This window comes from Apis florea, unplaced genomic scaffold (assembly GCF_048593485.1).
Source record: "Apis florea isolate Af1SG1 unplaced genomic scaffold, ASM4859348v1 contig_3391_pilon, whole genome shotgun sequence".
Classification (NCBI taxonomy): Eukaryota; Metazoa; Arthropoda; class Insecta; order Hymenoptera; family Apidae; genus Apis; species Apis florea.
The window spans coordinates 564,989-586,670 of record NW_028256754.1 but is presented as its reverse complement, the minus strand read 5'-3'; the positions used below and the strand labels follow the sequence as shown (position 1 = coordinate 586,670).

Genomic DNA, 21,682 nt, shown 5'->3' with positions numbered 1-21,682 from the left:
TATATATATATACTATATTTGTATTCGAAATAAAAAATCCTAAATATAATGTATTTATAAAATATGAAATTAATTAATTAAAGATATGATAATAACTAAATGAAAATGATGATACACTTATTCAAATTGTTATATAATATAAAAATAAAATAATTTATTTTTCTATAATATATATATATATAATATAATATAAAAAATTTGAAATAAAAAATAATTATAAATGCAACAATATTACTAAAAATATAACGTGAGAGAATATATAATAGATAATAGATATTAAAAAACAAAGCAATATTGAAAATTACATGCAGCATGTATGATACATTATTCAAATATTAATATAAATAACAAAAACCTAACAAATTTAAAAAATAAAAATACTTAAAATTTGAATGCTTTGAATAAATTAAAAAAATATTAAATATAAATAAAAAGAAAAATAATAATAATTAAATTTAAAATAACAGTAATTAATTAAAAAATTTTATGTATATCTTATGTATTGATTTGTGAATTAGATATTTACAGAAAATAAATATTTAATATTAATATTAGATTATAAATATAGATATATTTAAATATAATATATTTATAGATATATATTTATAGATATATTTAAAAACTCTCAGACATATATATAATAATCTGATGATGATTTAATAATAATATTGCTACAATTGAATCAGATTTAAATAATTGTTTTATTTAATTAATATATTATATTTATTCACATTAAAAACTTATAATATTATTTAGCAATTAAACGAAATAGAAGTATGGAATTTTTAATTATGGAAACAAATTATCAATATTGTTCTATACTTAATTAAATTTATTGTTTTATATATAGAAAGATAAAATAAAGATATAATAAAAAGATATAAAAAATATAATATATAAAAAAGATATATTTTATAACGTTAGAATTAACTTACAATGATGAATTAAATTTTTTTATTTTTTTATAAACTTTTTCGATTAAATTAATATTGATTTTTATTAAAATATAAAGTATGATAATACATCTATTTTTTTTTTGTCACATTAAATACTACAATAATACATCTACATAAATCTATGTTATGAACTAAATTATGTAATCTTTAATTATTCTGTATTATTATTAAAAAATATAAATACTATTATGATAATTAATATATAATTTAATATAATTTTTCATTTCTCAAAAATTTGCAATTACTTGTTTAAAATACTAATAATTCAATAAGTAATTTATAAGTTATTATAACATTTTTATTAATATATATTGTTTTACATAAATATAATATGTATATATCTATTCTATTATAATAAATTTTTTTTAAATAAAAAATATTAAAAATTTTATCATAAATTCTTCTAAAATCAATTCATAAAAATTATTTATATAATAAAAGTCAGCTTATAATATATTAGTATCAACAAAATCTAAAAGAAAAAAACCTTTTAAAAAATGAAGAAAGTTCTAAAAAATTTTTGTTTCTAATTTGCAAGTATTTATTTGAAAGAAAAAATATAATTATGTAGCAGCTTGAAATTATTTCGCATGAAATAAAAAATATTATTTATTTTCTTAAAACAGAGTCTATTTATTCCCAAGCATCTTACAGCAAATTTTGAATTTTGCGCCTCGCTCCGTGCATATTATTTTCCTGTTTTGGTTGTTTAGTTAAGATATTATCTTACATACATTGCTCGCAAGATTTTCAAATTAGCGATAAGCGACGAACAGCGGATTAAATTCCATGCAGGAATCTACCGGCAAAAAGCGACTGTGGCTTTCAAACGGCGTGGCTGTTCTCTTCTAAAATATCCTGGATACATTGCGGCCCAACGATAAAGTCCGAACAAACGATCGAGATTAATAGAACGAGGAGCCCTTGGGTTCTCTCAGCGATACTATCGATCCCGGCCACGACAACGAGACATACAATCGACTTCGAGATCGTAAATTTACGTCGAAGATTTACTTACTTAACCGGACGCTGGCCGGTAACGAATCTCTTCGTTGTTTCATTGCTACTAAAACCTTTGTAGATGTAACACATAATTAAGGGATATTTAAATGTAAACGACGACCTCCTGTCTTTTCATTGGACAAAATTGCCCAGCTAGGATTGCGCCTATGTACTACTTCTTTATCTTTGATTTTGACGAAAATTACAAAAATAAGTTACAAAGTACAAAGTTACAAGTAAGTTACAAGTACAAAGTAGATAATTCATTAAAAGAAATTTACATGCTTAGATTGAAAATATTTAATTTTTTTTTAGAAAAAGAAAAAAAATACATTAATGAAATAATAATCTATTTAAACAATTGTAATAAATTTTATTATAATTCATAATAAAATTATAATTCAAAATGAATCTAATAATGATATTATACTAAAAAAGTTATAAAAGTTGTCAATAAAACATAAAATTATAAAATCAAAATTAATTAATTAAGAAAAAAAGAATATATATCATAATAAACTTTATCAAAATAATTGAATTTAATTATTCGTGCAATATATTATAATATTATATTAAATTAATAATATTTATATGTTTCTAAATTTATTTATATATTATATAGTTTAATCTATATCATTAATTAAATATATGTAGTTAATAATGTATCGAATTAAGAAAAGTATATTTATGTTATAATAAATTCAAAAATTTTATTTTGTAGTACTAAAAGATTATATTATTATAAAAAAAATTATTCATTTAAATATTATTTATACAATATGCAAAATAGAAAGAAAGAAAAAAATAATTAATATAAAATTTATTTATCATAATTTTGAAAATTAAAATACATTCATAGATATTTTAAAATTAATTTCATGAATTACAGTTATATACAATGTAATATATTTATAAGTTAATTAATTTACCATTACCATTTTCTGATCGTTATTCATCAAGAAAAACAGGCATTTCATATTTATCTTTTATTAATTGACAGATATATATGGTAAATGTATTAACAAGCTATCATATAAGGCGAATCACTACGTAATGATCATTTATCTGTCATTAATTTCTTTATCATGAATTTAATAGAAGAAGTCGTAGAAATCTTTTTTATTTTGCCTATTAAAATAAAATATAGATTATAAATATATTGAAAAATAAAAATAAAAATAAATAAATAAATAAAAATTCATAGTAAAAGTTATGAAGTTAAGAGGATAATATGTCTCAAATTAAAATAAAAATCAAAAATAAAATTGAATTAAAAGTTTCGTTTCAAATAAAAAAAAAAAATTTAATTAAGTATATCTGATTTATTTCTAATTAAATACGATTATATATTCAATAAGAATCTATACTTTATGCAGAAATAATTAAAATATAATTTTTAAATATTTTTGTTTAAAGTATTGATTTTAAGAAAATTGAATTTGGAAATTGAGTACGTGTATCTATTTGATTAAATCCAATTATATTTTATAGAGTTAATTTAAGTTAAATTTTCATGTATTTCATGTAAGTTTTCAAATTTTATTTTTTCAAAAAATAAATCTCCAATGCACCATTATTTTTGTTTTTCGTTCTTTTTGATTTCATTTATAATATAAATTTATAATCATTTACGATAAATTTTAATGTATATAAATACAAATAATTATTATTTATTTTATATATTATTCATATCATTGATATCATATTATTCATATTTTATTATTTTATATTATTATTCGTATTTTTTCATATCAATTCGAACATTTTATAATTTAATTTAGATGATATTTGATATGAATCGTTTGAATGCTGTTTGAATATTGAATTCGAAATATAAAAAGTAATAATATTTTAATATATAATTTGAAAAATTTAATGAAATTATTCTTTTTTAATAAAATTTCTTTTAATAAAATCTTTTAATAATACATTTGAAAGATTTTTCTAAAATATTTGTAAGACATTCTCGTTGTCAGATATTTTTAAGATATTCATTAAACTTTTCATTATTTGGATTACAAACGTACAAAACTTAATCAAAGGCTCAACTGATGATTCAATTGAATTGATTTCAAACAACTTTTTTCATTGTGAAAATCTTCATTTCAACTTTATTAATAAGTTAAACATTCTTATTAAATATTCATAATTAAATATTCTTATTTACTTATTAATTTTTTTAATCTATCTTACTCTTTTCTTGATTGAACTTGAACTTTTGAACAACTCTCATGAACTTTTTAAATTTCTTTTAAACTTGTATCTTTTAGTATTTCTTAAGATAAATTAATTTCATTGTTTAAATAGCGTTTATAATTTCTATTATAAAATTAGATTAATTAACATTTTTATTCAGAATTTAATAAATTGTGAATAAAATAATAGTTTAATATAAAACATTTATAAATATATTTCTCAATCTTAACCGATCATATATAAAATAATTATATATATATAAAAATTTAAATTTATAATAAATATATAAATTCTTAAATTAAAAATATTAAATTAATAATAAGAAAAACTACTATATTCATTTTTTAATTTTTTTTTATTTAAATTTGTATTTAAAGAATTTTTTTCTTAATTTTTTTCTACAATTAGCTATTTATACCATGATATAAATTAAAATTATCATTTATTTGGTTATTTTATCTGGTTCTTATATATTAAATTTTTATTGCAAAAAATACAAGAAATCATTTACGAAGTATGATAATAGATTAATTAGTATCATTGTAATTCTCATTTTGTAAACTGTTTATTACAATTATATTTATTACAAATATATTATTATAATTTTTAAACTTTTTTTTCGTGATAATTTAATTTTAATCTATCTAGAATTTAATATACTAAATATTATAATTTACTTTTAGAAAATTGTTATTTAACAACTAACGAAAATAACATTTCACAATTCACTGTAATTTGTGATTATAATATATTGCAAAATATTGCATATTGCAAAATAATTGTTTCATTCGAAATTTAAATTGTTTTAATAAAAAAAAAAGAAAATTAATAAACTTTTACCATCATTCATATCCATCATTTTATAAATCACACTATTTAATTTATTTTTGTCATTGACAAGAAAATCATTGATCATATCTACAATGATTGATGCGCACATCTGTAAATATGATAGTAAGCAATTCTATGGTCGGTGGATAGCAATGTATAGAAGATTCTTACGCTACTATACACAGTGTATATACACTTTCTTCCTTCTACATTGGTACAAACTGCACGCATAAGATGGTACTCGTGTTTGTAGATATTTGTCTGTGCCTCGTGGTACAAAGCTGCTGTATGTATACGACTTAGCTCAAGGAGTTTGCTAGCGTTCCCTGCTTGCATTTGCCTAACCGTGTTAACGGATCCGGATCCAAATATCAGATACCGCGATTCGACAGGCATAGAGTCAAGCTTCCTTCGTTGAATCGTATAAAGAACTGCAATCATCTTTTGTACCATTGATTTTCTATCAAATCACTTCGTTTCGCAAAAAGCATTTTTCGCGGAAAATGGCGAACATTTAAAAATTCGTTTTTGAGAAATTAAATATTTTTATATAAAATATTCTATCTAATTTAAATATCCCAATTTAATTTAAATTTAAACATCCTAATGGCAAAAAAGAAATGTCAAAGAAAACATTGCTTGGTTAAAAGATAAATATTATGATAGGAAATAAATTTTTTCTCTCTTTTTCATTTTTTTTTAAATTTCAAGATTATCGGAGTTTTTTTTTTTAAGTGGAACTATATATTTTTATTATTTCAATATTATAGTTAAAATCAAAATGAATTAAATAAATTTATCTTGAATACTTTTAATATTAAAAAAAACATTTTTAATATATATTTATGATCATTCAATTTTTTTTTAATATTACAATGATATATATACTTTTTGATTCATAGAATAGAATATTAAGAAAAGTAAGTTTTTGAAAAGATTTTATTATTTTATTACTACACTTCAAATATTTATTTTCATATTATATATATAATAAAGTATTGAAAAGAATTTTTTCTTTTCAACAATTATTTTTGCAATTATACAAGTAATACTATTTTAATACAAAATCCTATTATTATGGAATTAATCGAAAAACATTCAATATTAATGTCTTAAATATTAACATGTCTGAAAATAATTTTACAAGGATTGTAGAATTTTTCTTCTATATTAGAAAAACTCATTGTATATTCTTTTTTTAAAATTAGATTTATTTTATTTTTTTTTATTATATTATTATAGTGTTGTAATATAATATAATATTTTTTTACTTATTATAATATCGTACATTATTGCCAGAACATAAATATATCTTAAAGAAAATTTTAACATATTTTGAGCAATATAAAAAATGTATTTTATTTTTCTTAAAATTTTTTTTCATGAAAATATATTATTTTAATTCCTATTTTTTTAATTTTTATTATTCTAGATATAAAGAATGTTTTTTAATAAAAATAAATGAAAAGATTAAATAATTAGTCTAAATAATATAAAAAATATGTATATGAAATAAAGATGTTTAATTCCAAGATATGTTTAATATAAAATAAATTCTAAATCTTATTTAAGAAATATTTTTATTTTCGTTTAAATATTCTTTCATACTCCATTCCATAATGGAAAAAAATTACTTGAATTTTATTATTTGTGCAAATGCTATAAATGTTTTAAAACAATTGCCTTTCGATATATCGATACATTTTCGTTTTGTCACAGAGCGTCTATGCTTCGTAACAGAATTTATGACAGGACTAGAGTAAGTAGGTTATATATGCAATATTATGAAGTTATTGAACGTTAAGACATTGTTAACCAACACAAGTATATTCGTATTTATACATACATCAATTTATACAATTATTAAAGTATAAAATTAAAGTATATTTATAGTATTATTTATTGTATTCTATAATGTCGTTTGCTTGTTAATTATACGTATAAAAATAAAGTTATTGATATTTATTCATTATTTTTATTCAATTGTGGAAATACATAATGATATATATTAATTTTTTATAAGATACTTATAAATGTTAATAATTTACTTAATAATATATTAAAAAGCCATTAATAACTTTTATTTAATCGTGATTTTAACCTTAAATAATTCATCAATATAAAAATATAAATTTAATCTTAAAATTTAATCTTATATAAATAATAATATTTTAAATAGTATCTAATAATAGTTTACATACGTATATATATATATATATATATATATATATATATATATATATATATATATATATATATATATATATATATATTAGTTATATTAGTACATCATATTTATTAAATATTTTCTATAGAAAATAACTATTTAAATAGTGCATTACTTATACATTTATTGTAACATTAATAATAACTTATTTATAAAATATTTATTCATAAAAAATTTTGCAGATTTTAGATTAAAATAAAAATTAATGATAAAATAATTAAATAGATTAAATAATAATTAAATTAATAATAATATTTTAATAATAATAATATTAAGATAAAATAGTAATAGATTAAAAAATAGTAAATGTTTATTTTAAGAAAATAAAATTTCAATTTTATAAGAAAAACAATTATTTTGTTATAGATGAGTGGCAAACGAACAAGGAGTTTCAAATGCGCGGTTCACCATCGTGACCGTGAGGTCTGCTCGGAAAACGATTTTCATCTGCTCGTACATGAGCCTCCCCTCTTTCGCAGGTATGATTTAAAATATTATTTTTAATAGCAATATTTAATAATATTTAAATATAAATGTATTATTTAAAATTGGCATAAAGAATGTTTCTTAGAAATTTTTTATTTTAAAGAATTTCTACGATAATGAAATTTTTTCTACAATTAAATATTCCAACAAAGCATATCAAAAACTAAGATGCTATAAAAGATATTTCATTAAAGACATTATTATAGAATAGATTATTCTCAAAATTGTTATGAATACAAAATACGACATAAAGATAAATTTATAATTATTAATTTTAACCGAACATTCCCGATGATTTTGATCTTGATATATATCAAGAACATATTATCATTTTGAGTAATTTTTTTTTATAATTTAATCAGCAGTCTCTTACAGTTTTAGAGATATAAAAAAATGATTATATTGAATTTCGCATTCATAAATATATATGATCGTCACTTATCTATTGTTTCTATAAATATACTATAGTATAGTATATATATATATATACTATAGTATAGTATAGTATAGTTGATGTTCAAAATATAACGAGTCAAAATAGTCAAAGAGCTACTTCCGCACGAATTATAATGAATTTGAATCATCTCAATCATAGAGAATTTGGGAATTTCACAATTCAAATATAATATAAATATAATATAAAACAACCTTAAAGAAATCAAAATTACAATAATTACAATAATACAAAGTTAAAACGATAAATATTAAATACATAAAAAATAATGCCTGATTATGTAAATATTGCTATCATTGTAACTTTAATTATCTAATTTATTTTATATTTGAAAGTATAAACTTGTTATGAATAGATAAATGCGATGATATTAATTCATCTATTATATTTTATGATGTGTTTATATATAAACAGTCGAAAGTGACTATCACAATACATCAATATAATAAAATATATAGTTAACTTGGAATAGATTTTGGATTTCACAAATTGATAAATAAGCATAAAAATTCAAATTTTATTCTTATTATGAATTCATTTGTTCATTTTTTCTATGAACCTATGAACACATTATACAAAATTAATCTTTTCAATCTTTTCAATATATATCAGAAATATCAAAATATATTGAAAATATTCCATTGTTATGTATCTATAAACAAATCTACATTCAAAAATCTATAAGATTATTTAAACAAAATAATATATCGCACATAAATCTTTGTAATTATGTTTTTTTACAAAAAACATTTATTGTAGATTTAATTAGCGACTACATTGTTCCTGATTCTTTTGTGATTTTTCTTATTATTTAATTACAGTTTTTATAAAATAATTTTTAGAAAAGAATAATATATTTCTAAATATAATTTTTGTCTATATCTTATCATTTTAAATATTTTATACTGAAAGAATTAAATCTATTTACTGGACTTACAATTAGCTTTATAATAGAAAAAATCAAAGTTGAAAATAACATTCTGATTCAAAAATTGATCATGTGATATTTCAAAAATTATTATTTATTATTTATAATTAAAATTTAAAACATTATATAAATTTAAATATTAATATTTATCTGATATTACGTATTTCGATTGATTAATATTTATTATAATTTTTTATATTTAATATTTTTTATAATTTTTTAATATTTATGGAATTAATGTTATAATAATTAAATGAATAATAATAATAATTAATGAAATAAATAAAATAATAATAATTAATGAAAAAAAACATTTATAAAATCTACAAAATCTATTTTAATTTCTTTATTATAGTTCAAATAAAAAAAATCATAATTAAAATCATTTTATTAAAACATCAATTTTTTTTACACATTATTTAATAAACTAATATTTCTAACATTTCAGAAACATTCAAATTGTTTGATTTAATATTAAAAAAATTATTTCGTTTTAAACAATATTTTCGTGCATATTGTTGTGTATATTATTAATATAGAAGTATACATTTTGATTAAAATTTTCTATCATATATTAAAATTTTGTAAATATTATTTTCTACTTTACTAAAGTGAACTTAGAACATAAATCAGAATTTTTTATATTTTATATTATTTATTTTTTATATTTTCATACAGATCTATTTTTGTAAATAGATTATTTTTCGCAATCCAATATCAATTTATTTTAAAAGAGAATGGGATTTGAATAAAAAATAACACTCGAATATTTTTAAATTTTTTTATTGAATATACTTAATAAACAAATATTAATATATAAATTTATTAATCATACGTAAATATTAATCATACGAGATAAAATATATATAAAGAATGAATTTTTTTTATATTAATTAATTCGATTTATTTTGAGAATTTCTAATATAAATTAAGACAATTTTTTTCGAAATCTCCATTTAGATCGTATTATTATAAAATCTTTTTCATATTTATATAAAAATACAGTCATTATATATATATATATATATATATACATATACATTATATACATATACATATATATAAATTCAGTCAAAAAACAGAAATTAAAAAAAACCTATAATTTAAAAAAACTGTGAATAAAATCAAATTTGATTAAAAAAATCTATTTTTTAATCATTTTAAAACATATTATTTCATGTTTCATTCAAATTTTAGAGTTCGTAAAAATAATATAAATTGGTATCATTATATCATTTTTATATGTATCATATTTGAAAAAAAAATGAAATTTTTATTTATTCAAAATAACATAGTTATTGTTTAACATAGTTGTAGTTTATTATTTATTTAAGGAAAAATATATCACTAATATTATAAATATGAAAATATTAAGAAACATCTAATATTTAATTGTTACTACCTTTTGCTAATACCTTATTATTTATTAAATTCATTTGTTAATATTATTTATATTAATAAATATTAAATTTATTAATTATATTTAGTTTATATTATTATATAAAATTTTAATAAAATTTTCGCAATACATCGGTAAATTACTCTAGAGAATCCCTTTGAGATTCAAATCTCTTTGACAATATATAGATTAAATATTCTTGGAACAAATTATTTTGTTAAAAAAAATAATATAAAAATTTTAAAAATATAGATATAAGATATAAATATGATATAAATAATTTTTGTTTATTCCACAATATCAATTTGCAAAAATTTTTATAAAAAAATTTTCATTCTAAAAAATTTCAAAAAAAAAAATTAATGATTTTTGAAATTTAAAAAAAAAAGAATTAATGGATTATCCTAAAAAAATTTCCAAATTTATTCTGGAAAAAATAAAAATTGCAAGAGACATAAATTTTAAGAAAATGTTCGATAAGACAAAGTTTGATGGGCAAGAAAAAAAAAATAAGAAAAAAGAATAAAATTAAATCATTATTAAAAATATAGAAACAAAAAGGAAAGTTAAAGAAAAGTATATGAAATGATAAAAAAAAAAAAATGCGAAAAGAAGAGAAAAGAAAAGAAAAGATTCCATTTTATTATTTTGTTGAAATATTTGACAGGGATCTTCTTACTATATTTCAGTTCTATGTGTTTTATGTTCCATATCGTTATCAATACAAATCTTAAGAAATGTACATCGCATAATCTGTGAAATATCAATATCTTTTTACTTTCTATTTGTCGATAGAAGAACATTATTTTTTCTTCATCGTTTTCTTTGTTCTTCTATAAAGTTTCCTATAAAATTTCCTATGAAACACTTTTCTTTTGAGTTAATGTACTGAACGAATACATTTTCAGTCATTGCTTACAAATGTGATTTCTCAGTTAGAAAATTGAAAATTTCTTCATGATTATTCATAAACGCAATTCTTCCGTTTAACATTCTTCCTTAGATTTAATCTCGAAACATTTATGATAAGACGCGAATTAGAGAATGAAAAACATTTCAGCATATATATACAGTAATTCCAAAAAATATTGATAAACCTTTAAAATGTGATAATTTTTTTAAAATTAAACTTAATATTTTATTTTAATTAATTAGGACTAATTTATTTAGTATTATACAAAAAAAATCTTGAAAAAATTGCAATCACATTTTATAATTTTTTTGTTTGAATCTATAACAAAAATGTAAAAAATAAATTTTAAAAATTTATGAGTTCCATCCAGCTAAAAATTTCATTGAAATCGATTAAAAATTTCATTGAAATTGATATAGAAATAAGAAATAGACGACGAAAAAAATTAATAAAAATCTTTAGATTTTAAATCGAAAATAATAAAAAAAGTCAATTTTCATTTTTTGTTTTAATCATTTGTAACTCATCAATTAATTTCGATAAAATTTTTAACATATATCCATGTACCTATTTAATTTATATCTAAGACAATATATATTTTATGAACATAATGTTTATTATAGGATCAGATAATAATATCGGATAAAAATTATTATAAAAATGATTATTTTCTTTTCTTTATTATTTTCTTTACGATTAAAATAACTAATCTTTTTATCTTTTTAAAATAATTCAAAATTAATTAATTTTAAAAAAGTATTTTAAAAGGAATACCAATACTATTTAGAGCTATTATAATAAATTTGGAATTTTCAATAATATTTTTGATATCAGATTTTAAAATATTTTATTAAAAACTTTATATATATAATTATATATTTTTTATATTTTATATTATTATATTAAATTTATAATTTAATATAATAATTTATACCATTTTATATTATTTATAATTTATATTATTATTTATATTAAAATTATTTTATATCATACATAGAGTTTTTCTAAATGTAATAATAAATGTGAAATTAGATATGAATAATTAGATATAAATTAAATATAAATTTTTAAGTTTTTAAATATAATTTTAGAATAATTGGTGACTAAATACAAAACAAATTGTAACTTATTGTAAATATATTTTAGAAATTTATTTTTTTTTATAATGTAATACAAATTTTTTAAAAATAATTTTTTTTAACAATTAAGTTTTAAATTGTAAAAATAAAAATATCGAAGTATAGAATATATAAAAAATAAGTTTTTCGATAACAAAAAATTGTTTTTAAGATTTTTTTTGGATTTCTAATTCAAGATTGGAATGTAAAAAGTAAAAAAGAATGTAAAAATTATTATTATATTATTGAACATATTCAAACATTATCATTTCCTTTGAATTGAAATTTTATTTATATTTTTCGATATTAAATAATTCGATTTAATATTCTTAAATGTTCCAAAAATTTATTTATATATTACTAAATTTATTATTTACTAGATATATATATATATGTAAATATGTATTTTTCATTTTATCTATTTATTTGTCAATATTAAAATATTTTAATATTTTTTTAGAAATTATTAAATTTTTTCATTTTTTTATTATAAAAATTACTTACTTAATAACAAAATTTTTATATTATATTGTATTAAATAAAAGAACATTAACGTATATAAATTCTAAAGATATTTAAAATTTTAAAAAATGGAAAATTTTTTAAATAATATCCTCTGAAGAATTTAAATTATTTAAAAAAATAAAAAATGGAAGAAATTAAATCAAATAATAGAAAATTAATTATTTTGTTTAAATATTAAAGAAATAATAAAAAAAGAAAATTATAATTAAGCGAAAGTTGAGTAAAATAGAATGGGTTAATAAAACATTAATGATTTTCTTAAATAAAAAATGCAATTAAAAATATATTATACGAATTTAGATGAATCAATATAAATCTAGATGATCATCAAAACATTTTGTGATTAATTCCACGAGGATATTTTTTTGTGTATCAGAGCGCGAAAAATTTTATGTGTAAAAATTTCGATAAAGCAATGGCATAATAATTATTTTTTAACTTGGATATTTGAAGAAGTGATAATTAAAACATTGCGTTTTATACATTTTACACTATATTTTGACAGTTTATTTTTTTCACATTAATTAACTTTTTATTTTAAATTCTTTATTTAAAGTAGTGTAAATATTAAACATTTTAATAATAATTAAAATCATGCATATATATAAAACAAAATAAAACAATTTTGTGAAAAAAAAATGTTTTTTTTAGTATATATTAGTATATATTTTTTATTAGTATATATATTATATTTTAGTATATTTTATTAGTATATATATAGTATACATATAGATATATAGTATATATTATTAATATATATTAGTATATATTTATTCTTTCTTTAATAATTATTCGATTGAATAGTAATATATTATATTGTTAGCTAATAATAAAAATTGTAAATTGTAAATCGAATGTATAAGTTATATATTTATATATCATATATTATGATTATATGATATATGATATATATTATGATATGTGATATATATATGATATATATTGTTCATACAAAATTTTTCTATCTATCTTTAGACTTTTTAACTTTAATATTATCTATTATATTTTTAATTACAGAGAAAGTATAATATATTTAAAGTATCACTTTATTTAAGAAAAATAAAGATTTTAATAAAGAATAGAAACAAATAAAATTACATAGTATCATGAAAAAATAATAAAATTTTATATTTCAAACTCTCAATAATAAAAAACAATAAATTTTACGTTATAAAATTTCTTATTATGAAATTAAAAAAACAAATGGATAATAAAATTATTTTTTTTTATAATTTAATCATAAAAATGATAGAATAGATTTTTATATAAATTTTATAAAAATTATAAAAATTTTATATAATCATTTTATATAAATTTTAATTTTAAAATTTACTTACATAGATATAAGATACAATCATAGATATAATTTTCGGAATCATAATCTACATTTTATCTATACATTTTATACATTGTACTCACATTTTATATATGTAAAATATATATTTACTTCTCTTTTTTGGGGTCGCCGTAATTTACATTGCAGAAGAGGCAATGGTATTATAGTAGATTTCAAAATATTCAAAATTATATTCATCTTTTAGTATTAACAATACTAATATTAGCAATATCGAAATCATTAGCAAAATTGCAAAAACGTAATTTTATTATATATTTTTATAATTGTAATATACAAATAAATAAATTAAATAATTTTTATGTTATAAAATTTTAACATATTTTAATGATATAATTTTAATGATTAAACATTTGTTGAAAGCTTTTGTAAATTGATATTTTAGTTCTCTGCAGATTAGAAATGATAAAATTATAATTTATTCATAAATATGATTAATCAAGAGATCATTCGTTCCTATTGTTAGAATTAAATAACTTTAATAGTTTTTTAGATATATCAATATGCTGCATTTACTTTATTATTATTTATTTATAATACTTTAAAATAAAAGTTGTTAATTTATATAAAAAAAATTAAAATTTTGCAATTTATAATGACTGAAGTGAATATTTTATTTTACCATTTTGACGAGTGAAATTTAAAAACTTATCTTTGAAAAATTGTATTTTTCTTTAGTTAAATATTTTTTTAATGTTAAGAAATCTTATTTTTTCAGTTTTTATAGTCAAAGATTCTACATACTATGTTTGTCATTCATTTTTTTATTAGCACAATCCAAAAAAAATGTTTCATTTTAGACAATTTTTTTCTATAGAAAAAAAGTAATATTCAAATAATATTTAAGTTATTATGAAACAAATAAGTTTATAGATCAAAATAAATAAAAACGTACTTAGTATTTTTTAATAATATTTATTAAAGTCATAATTACATTTATACATTTATAAAAAAATATTTCTTTTAAATAAGTTAATAAAAAATTAATATTTTTAAAAAGTAAATAAATATATACTACGGAACGTTATATAAAAATCAATCGGTCATAATCAAAAGCATTTCAATCGACAACATTCTTAGGAATGTCACAAGGAAATTAATCACTTTTCCTTTCGTAAGCAATTCGAAGAGATTAATAGGTATGGATATGTATCAAACATCGAGAAGGCACGATCTTTCGAGCGTGATCGATTCGACTTGTTTCTAGGTGCCATTCATAAATAATTCATCGTATCGTCGATACGAGAGATCGGGAAAGAGGAACAAAGAAAAATGAAAGCGTGGTGAGAATGAGCGAATGAATGAGTTGAAGAATAAGCAAATGAGTAAAGTGACTGAGTTCAAACAAGAGCAAAAGAATAATAGAGGAGGGAAAAAATAACAGAGAAAAAGGAAGAAAATATAATAAAAATATATAAAATGATAAAAAAAAAAAGAAATAAAGATGAATAAAAAATCACAATAAAATGAAATAAAGAAAAAATTGCTAGTAAAAAGAAAAAATGAAAATGCAGAATTAGAAAACATAGAGATCGAAAGATAAAAGAATATAAAAAAGTGAATATATAAAAAAAAAATTAGATGGTTGAGTATCTTTGAAAAAAAGATTAAAAAATGGATATAATATAGTAAAATTTTTTAATGAAATTTATACTGAATAAAAATTTATAGTTTATAACGAAGTTTTAAATAAGATTAATATATAATATAGTAAAAATTGCGACATAAATTTTTTGAATGAATTTCAGTCAAAAACTTTATAAAAAATTTCGATCGATTAAGTTAGCATTCATCAAATCGAAAAATTTAAGAAATTTTATTCTCCTTCTCTGCTCTGAATTTCTTCTATGATACGAAGACTATTCCATTTTAAAATAGAAATTGCATATTCAAAATTCTTTTAAAACTGTTTAAAGTACTGTTTTACCTCGTTAAAGTGAGTGATCAAAGTGACATGCCTCGAAAATGCAAGAAAGGAAAAGAAACGAAACCACGGGAAAAACGGTCAAGGATACGGACGAGAGATAAAACCGTCGAAGAAACAGACAAATGACACGAATCGAAAGTAAAAATGGAATAAAACATATTTCGCTCGATCGCTAATCTTTCCCCTCCTCTTTATTTCTCTTTCTCGTGCTGTCATCGTTCGATAGCATGAAATCTCCAGACTAGCAAGGAGGAGACATTCCTGAGCACGTAAGATAAGAAGCAGTGGTAACCTGCAGGCAGGCTCTTTGCAAATAAAATATCGCTCATGCGTCAGGCAGACAGAAGAGAGAGGAGATGAAAGAGCAGAGAAACGGAGGGTGGCCGGACGGAAATATGACGAGACTATATTCCAGGCAGGTAGCGCGAGCACACTTGGAATTCGATGCGAGTAAAGCCCTTAAGTCTCGCAGTGTTCTCTCCTCTTCTTCCTCGGCGACGTCCTCGTTGATGTTCAACACAGCCTAACACCTCAACATTCTCTTTTCATCGCCGTTCAACCATCAGCAACGGAAGTTAGACCATGCAAATTTTCGTGGCGAGGCGGGTAAAAGTGTAAAAGTAGGTGCATGACACCCCTGAGACACGTTAGACACTGCTCTCTTCCTTTGACATGAAAAAGACTAGAAGAAAAATGTTTTAATGCCGGTGATTCCTCCTGTTGGGAGAAAACGAACGAATGCTATGATGTGCTATGAGACCAGATGGAATATGATGACAATCATTGATTTATCATACAACATGATGCAGATACATGAAAATCGATGAGGAATCAAAGACGTTGGAATATTGCTTTTTAATCTTTAAAAAATATTTTTATAAATTTTTTTTTATGAACAAATGAAAAAGTATAAATATGAAAATAGTAAGAATTAATTCTTGGATAGCACATTTATATAGTTCAGTCAAGTTTGATTCTAAATGAGCTTCTTTAAATTTCAATAAATTTTAAATAATACAATATAAAAAAATAATATAAAGATTTCAACAAAAGTAACTATAATTTTGAATGGCCAAGTTAAAAGTACTCGGATATTATTATTCAAAGATTAATCGCTAAAAAAAACTTTTAATCAAAAGTAAAAATACAAAATAGATTATTAAATATGATCATCTTAATCATTTTTGAATCAAAATTTTTTGTTATTTATGATTTAAACACTCACGACTTTGAAAGACCTTCAAAGTAATAATATTTAATTTTTTCTAATAATTTCTTTTTTAAATAGATATTCATTTCATTTAAATACTTTTATCATTATATTATGTCATTACATGAAAAAATATTTTTTTAATTTTGAGCTTATTATATTTATTAATTAAAAAAATTATAAACGTCTGAATACATTTGAAAATAAAGTTTTCGAAAATTATTATAGAGAAATATTTTTTGTTAAGGAATTTTGCTATTGAAATTGAAAATTAATTATAAATAATTACTCTCAATACTGAAAAATAATTTTTCACAGCATCTTTCAAGAATTTTATTATGAAATCTATTCATAAAAATTAGTAAAAAATATAGATAATTAGATAAAAAATCACAAAGTATTATTTTAAAGATTCTTTGAAATTATATTATTAATGATAAAATGAAATTTTAATTCGTCCAATATATCATTATATATACAAAGTGGATAATAATTTTAATCATTTTTTTATCTTTATTATATATATTTAAAGAAATTTTATTTACAAAGAGTACGTTAATAAAAGATTTTTAGTTATTTTTATTATTTATTTATTCTTAATAAAAGATATTTGAATCACTTTTATAATATCTGATATAAAATTATCTAAAAATAAATACAAGAATGAAACAAAGAAGATTACAAAAAACATTTGAAATAATCTTTCTTTTCGCATCAATAATATTAGAATCGTAAGATAGTAGAAACCTTTATTTTTTTTTATTCCTTTATAGCTATGTTTGTAACATATGTAATAAAAATTCATTATGAAAGTATAATAAAATTATTGAATCTAATATAATGCATTGCAAATATTTAAAGTATTTAAATATAACGTGATCAATATTTCAACATAATTAATGTTGTATTTATTTTCAAATTTTATACTTAAATATATAAATTTTTTATTCAATATAATATAAAATAAAATTAATATAATATAAAATTTATATTTAAGAAATAAATAAAAACTTCTTTTTTACTTTATGATTTTTAGATTTATAAAAAAATTTAGAATATTTAAAAATTCATAGTATAAATTATTCATATTAAATTATAAATATTTTATTTATATTTATTTATTTATATCTAAAGATTTTTAATAAAATTATTCAATATAATTATATATTTACACAAATAAAAATATTTACACAAAAAAAAAAACAAAAAATTCAAGATATCTTTTCTGGAATATAATTTAATAAAATATACAATAATATTAATTTTAAAAAAAGTTTTTATTTAAATTAAAAATTTTTTTTAATTGTTATTTAGTTTAATTAACTATGATTAAATATTTGTTAAGATAGATTATAAATATATTTAATATGCTTGCATATATATATTTTAAATATAATAAAAATATAAATAAATTTAGTATATTCTTTAAAATGTTTTTTTATAAACTAGATTGATTATAAATCCATAAGAAGTTACTAGAAATATACTAGCTACATATTTTGTTTTAAACAACAATTCAACTCTAAATGTTCAAAAAAACATAATGCATGAAATAATGAGTTAACTAATTATTATATGTGTCAAAGTAATTACCACAAAGAAATTTAATTTTACAGAATATTAATTTGCTGAAAATCTACTTATCATTTTTATAAAAATGAACCATTCAATTTAAAATCTCACAATGATTTCTTTTTGAAGAAGTGTCTCCCATCTATAACAATTATTCCCTTAGTCATAAAAGCACCAGTTTCTCAGGAAAAAACGAACTCTGGTAATTGGAAAGTCGCGCGAAAGCCACCAACTTCCGCAATTCTCGTCTATATTCGCACATGCGCGTGTATACGTATCATAATCGTGGTTACATTATCATACAACATGCAAAGAGTGGAAAAATTTTTTCAAAAAATGCAAATATAAACGTAGATTCTTTTTTGTTCCGCTGACTTTTACGCGTTTGTTTTTTTTCTTTTTCCCCTTCTCTGTCTTTTTCTTTCTTACTGTTAATCAGGATGTGCGAGAAAGCGCTCGTTTTCTTCTTACCCTTGTCTTAATTAGAAAGATTGGCTTTCAATATAGTATCTTTCTCTATGGTCAAGCTGCTGGATATAAAGCATAAATCCATGTTTCAAAAGCACGAAACAAAAATTCACCCTTCTTTTACGGCCATTAAATTTTCGTTAAGCTCGCCGTAATTAATATGACTGATTTCATTTTTGCGCATGGTCGTTCTGTACGTGAGAGCACTGCAACAATGAGAGGGATTTTTTCCAGCGTGAAAAATTACATTGTGGTTCATAATAAGGGACGATCTTGCATTTTTTTCTTTAAAGTTAATCTAATCACGACATAATGTCTCACAATTAAAATAATACTTTTGAAATGCATTTCATCGTTACATTACTTATATGAAAGTGATTTACTTATATGAAATTACTTTTTTTTATAATGAAACAAGAGTTTACTTTATTATTTGCACGCAATTATAACATAATATAAGCAATGGATTTAATCTAATTTATATTAAGTGGATTAAATAAAATTTAAAAGTTTTAGTGGATAGTTAATCCTCTTATATCTATGAATGAAATTAAAACTGTAATATCTTGTAATGTAATCTTGTGTAATTTATTATCGAATATGTGTATCAATTAATTTTATCAATTTTTTTTTTAAAAAAATTAAAGCTTTATGGATCATGGTAAATTAGTCATCACAATAGTTTCAACAATTATATATTATATATATTAAAACATAAAGAAAAGACAAAATTTATTCACAATATCAATGTCCTATAAAATAACGCAAGTATAGAATATGAAATCATTTAATAATTATTAATTACGAAAATTTTTACGAATAACATATAATGTATAATTTTAATCTAACAAATAATGAAAATTTAAAAACATAAAAAATAATGATTTTTACTTTTCCATTAATTAAAAATAATTTATGATTAATTGCAACAATTTTTTGAAGAGTTCAAAAATAATTTGAATATTAATAGATCTATTAATTCTATGTCAAATTTTTATTAGATCAAATATAAAATATCTATAATAAAATCTCATGTAATACTACGTAACGAATTAGTAAAAAGAAAAAAAAGAAGATTAAAAAAGAAATCTATAAAAAATGTGATTAAAAAAAATAGTGAGGTTTTGAAACATTTATTACAAACAGCTCATATAAATGAAAATAAATTTAAAATGCTTCATTATTATATATATGATTACAATATTTATATTATATTTATATTTATAGGTTTTATATTATATGCTTGCATCTTAGATATATTACACACTAACTTTAACATTAAAATATAAATAAAATAATTACTAATCATTGAATTATCTGAATTAGTTATAGAAATAAATATGGATTTTATTTTAAATGATCTTACTTAATATCTCTCTAGTTATAAAATTCTATTTATCTAAATTTATCTATAGAAAACAACTGTTTATATTCATCAATTCTCTTCACATTTTATGATTTATTATCGTTAAAATATAGTATAATATGAATTTAAATTTAAATATATAGATTCAATTGATAAAAATTTAATTTGATAGCAATTTTATTTTAATGATTAATGTTTTATTATATATAGAAATAATAATAAACTTAGAAATATGGACAAGCAAAAGTTTAATATATATGTTAATAAATTGATAAACATGAGTAACATTCTTATGTTCTGAATGAAATAATAAGACACAAATAATTAAAATTATTGATTAAATATTTTATATAAAATAATACATTATTATCAATATAGCAATATAACAAAAATACAAATATTATTATAATATTAATTAAATTAGATACTTAAAAAATGTTTTATATTAAATTAGATAAATTAAAATGGCTTATGTTATATTATTTATATTAACGATTAATATTAAATGAATAATGTATAATAAACTATATATAATTATTATGTTTATAAAATTTTTAATTAAATTTTCAGTTCTTTTTTATTCCAAAATATTTTATTTAATTAAATTGAAATTAAAATTATGTATAACAATTTTTTAGTCATGTGAATCTTTATTTTCCAACATCATAACTATATACTCATATATATATTAATCTTAAGTATTAAAGTAGCTAAAATTTATATTATAGATAAATAATATATAATTTATTA

The 21,682-nt window shown here is 18.7% G+C and overlaps 1 protein-coding gene across 1 annotated transcript in view; it reads left to right on the top strand.

Moving 5' to 3' along the window:
* Positions 1 to 7,578: 7,578 nt before the first annotated feature.
* LOC100870842 (protein rhomboid-like) overlaps positions 7,579 to 21,682 on the top strand; it is a 244,424-nt gene continuing 230,320 nt past the window's right edge. The window contains exon 1 of the mRNA XM_086912588.1: positions 7,579 to 7,691. Coding sequence (XP_086768714.1) covers positions 7,579 to 7,691 — 113 coding nt within the window. The remainder of the gene's footprint in view (positions 7,692 to 21,682) is intronic.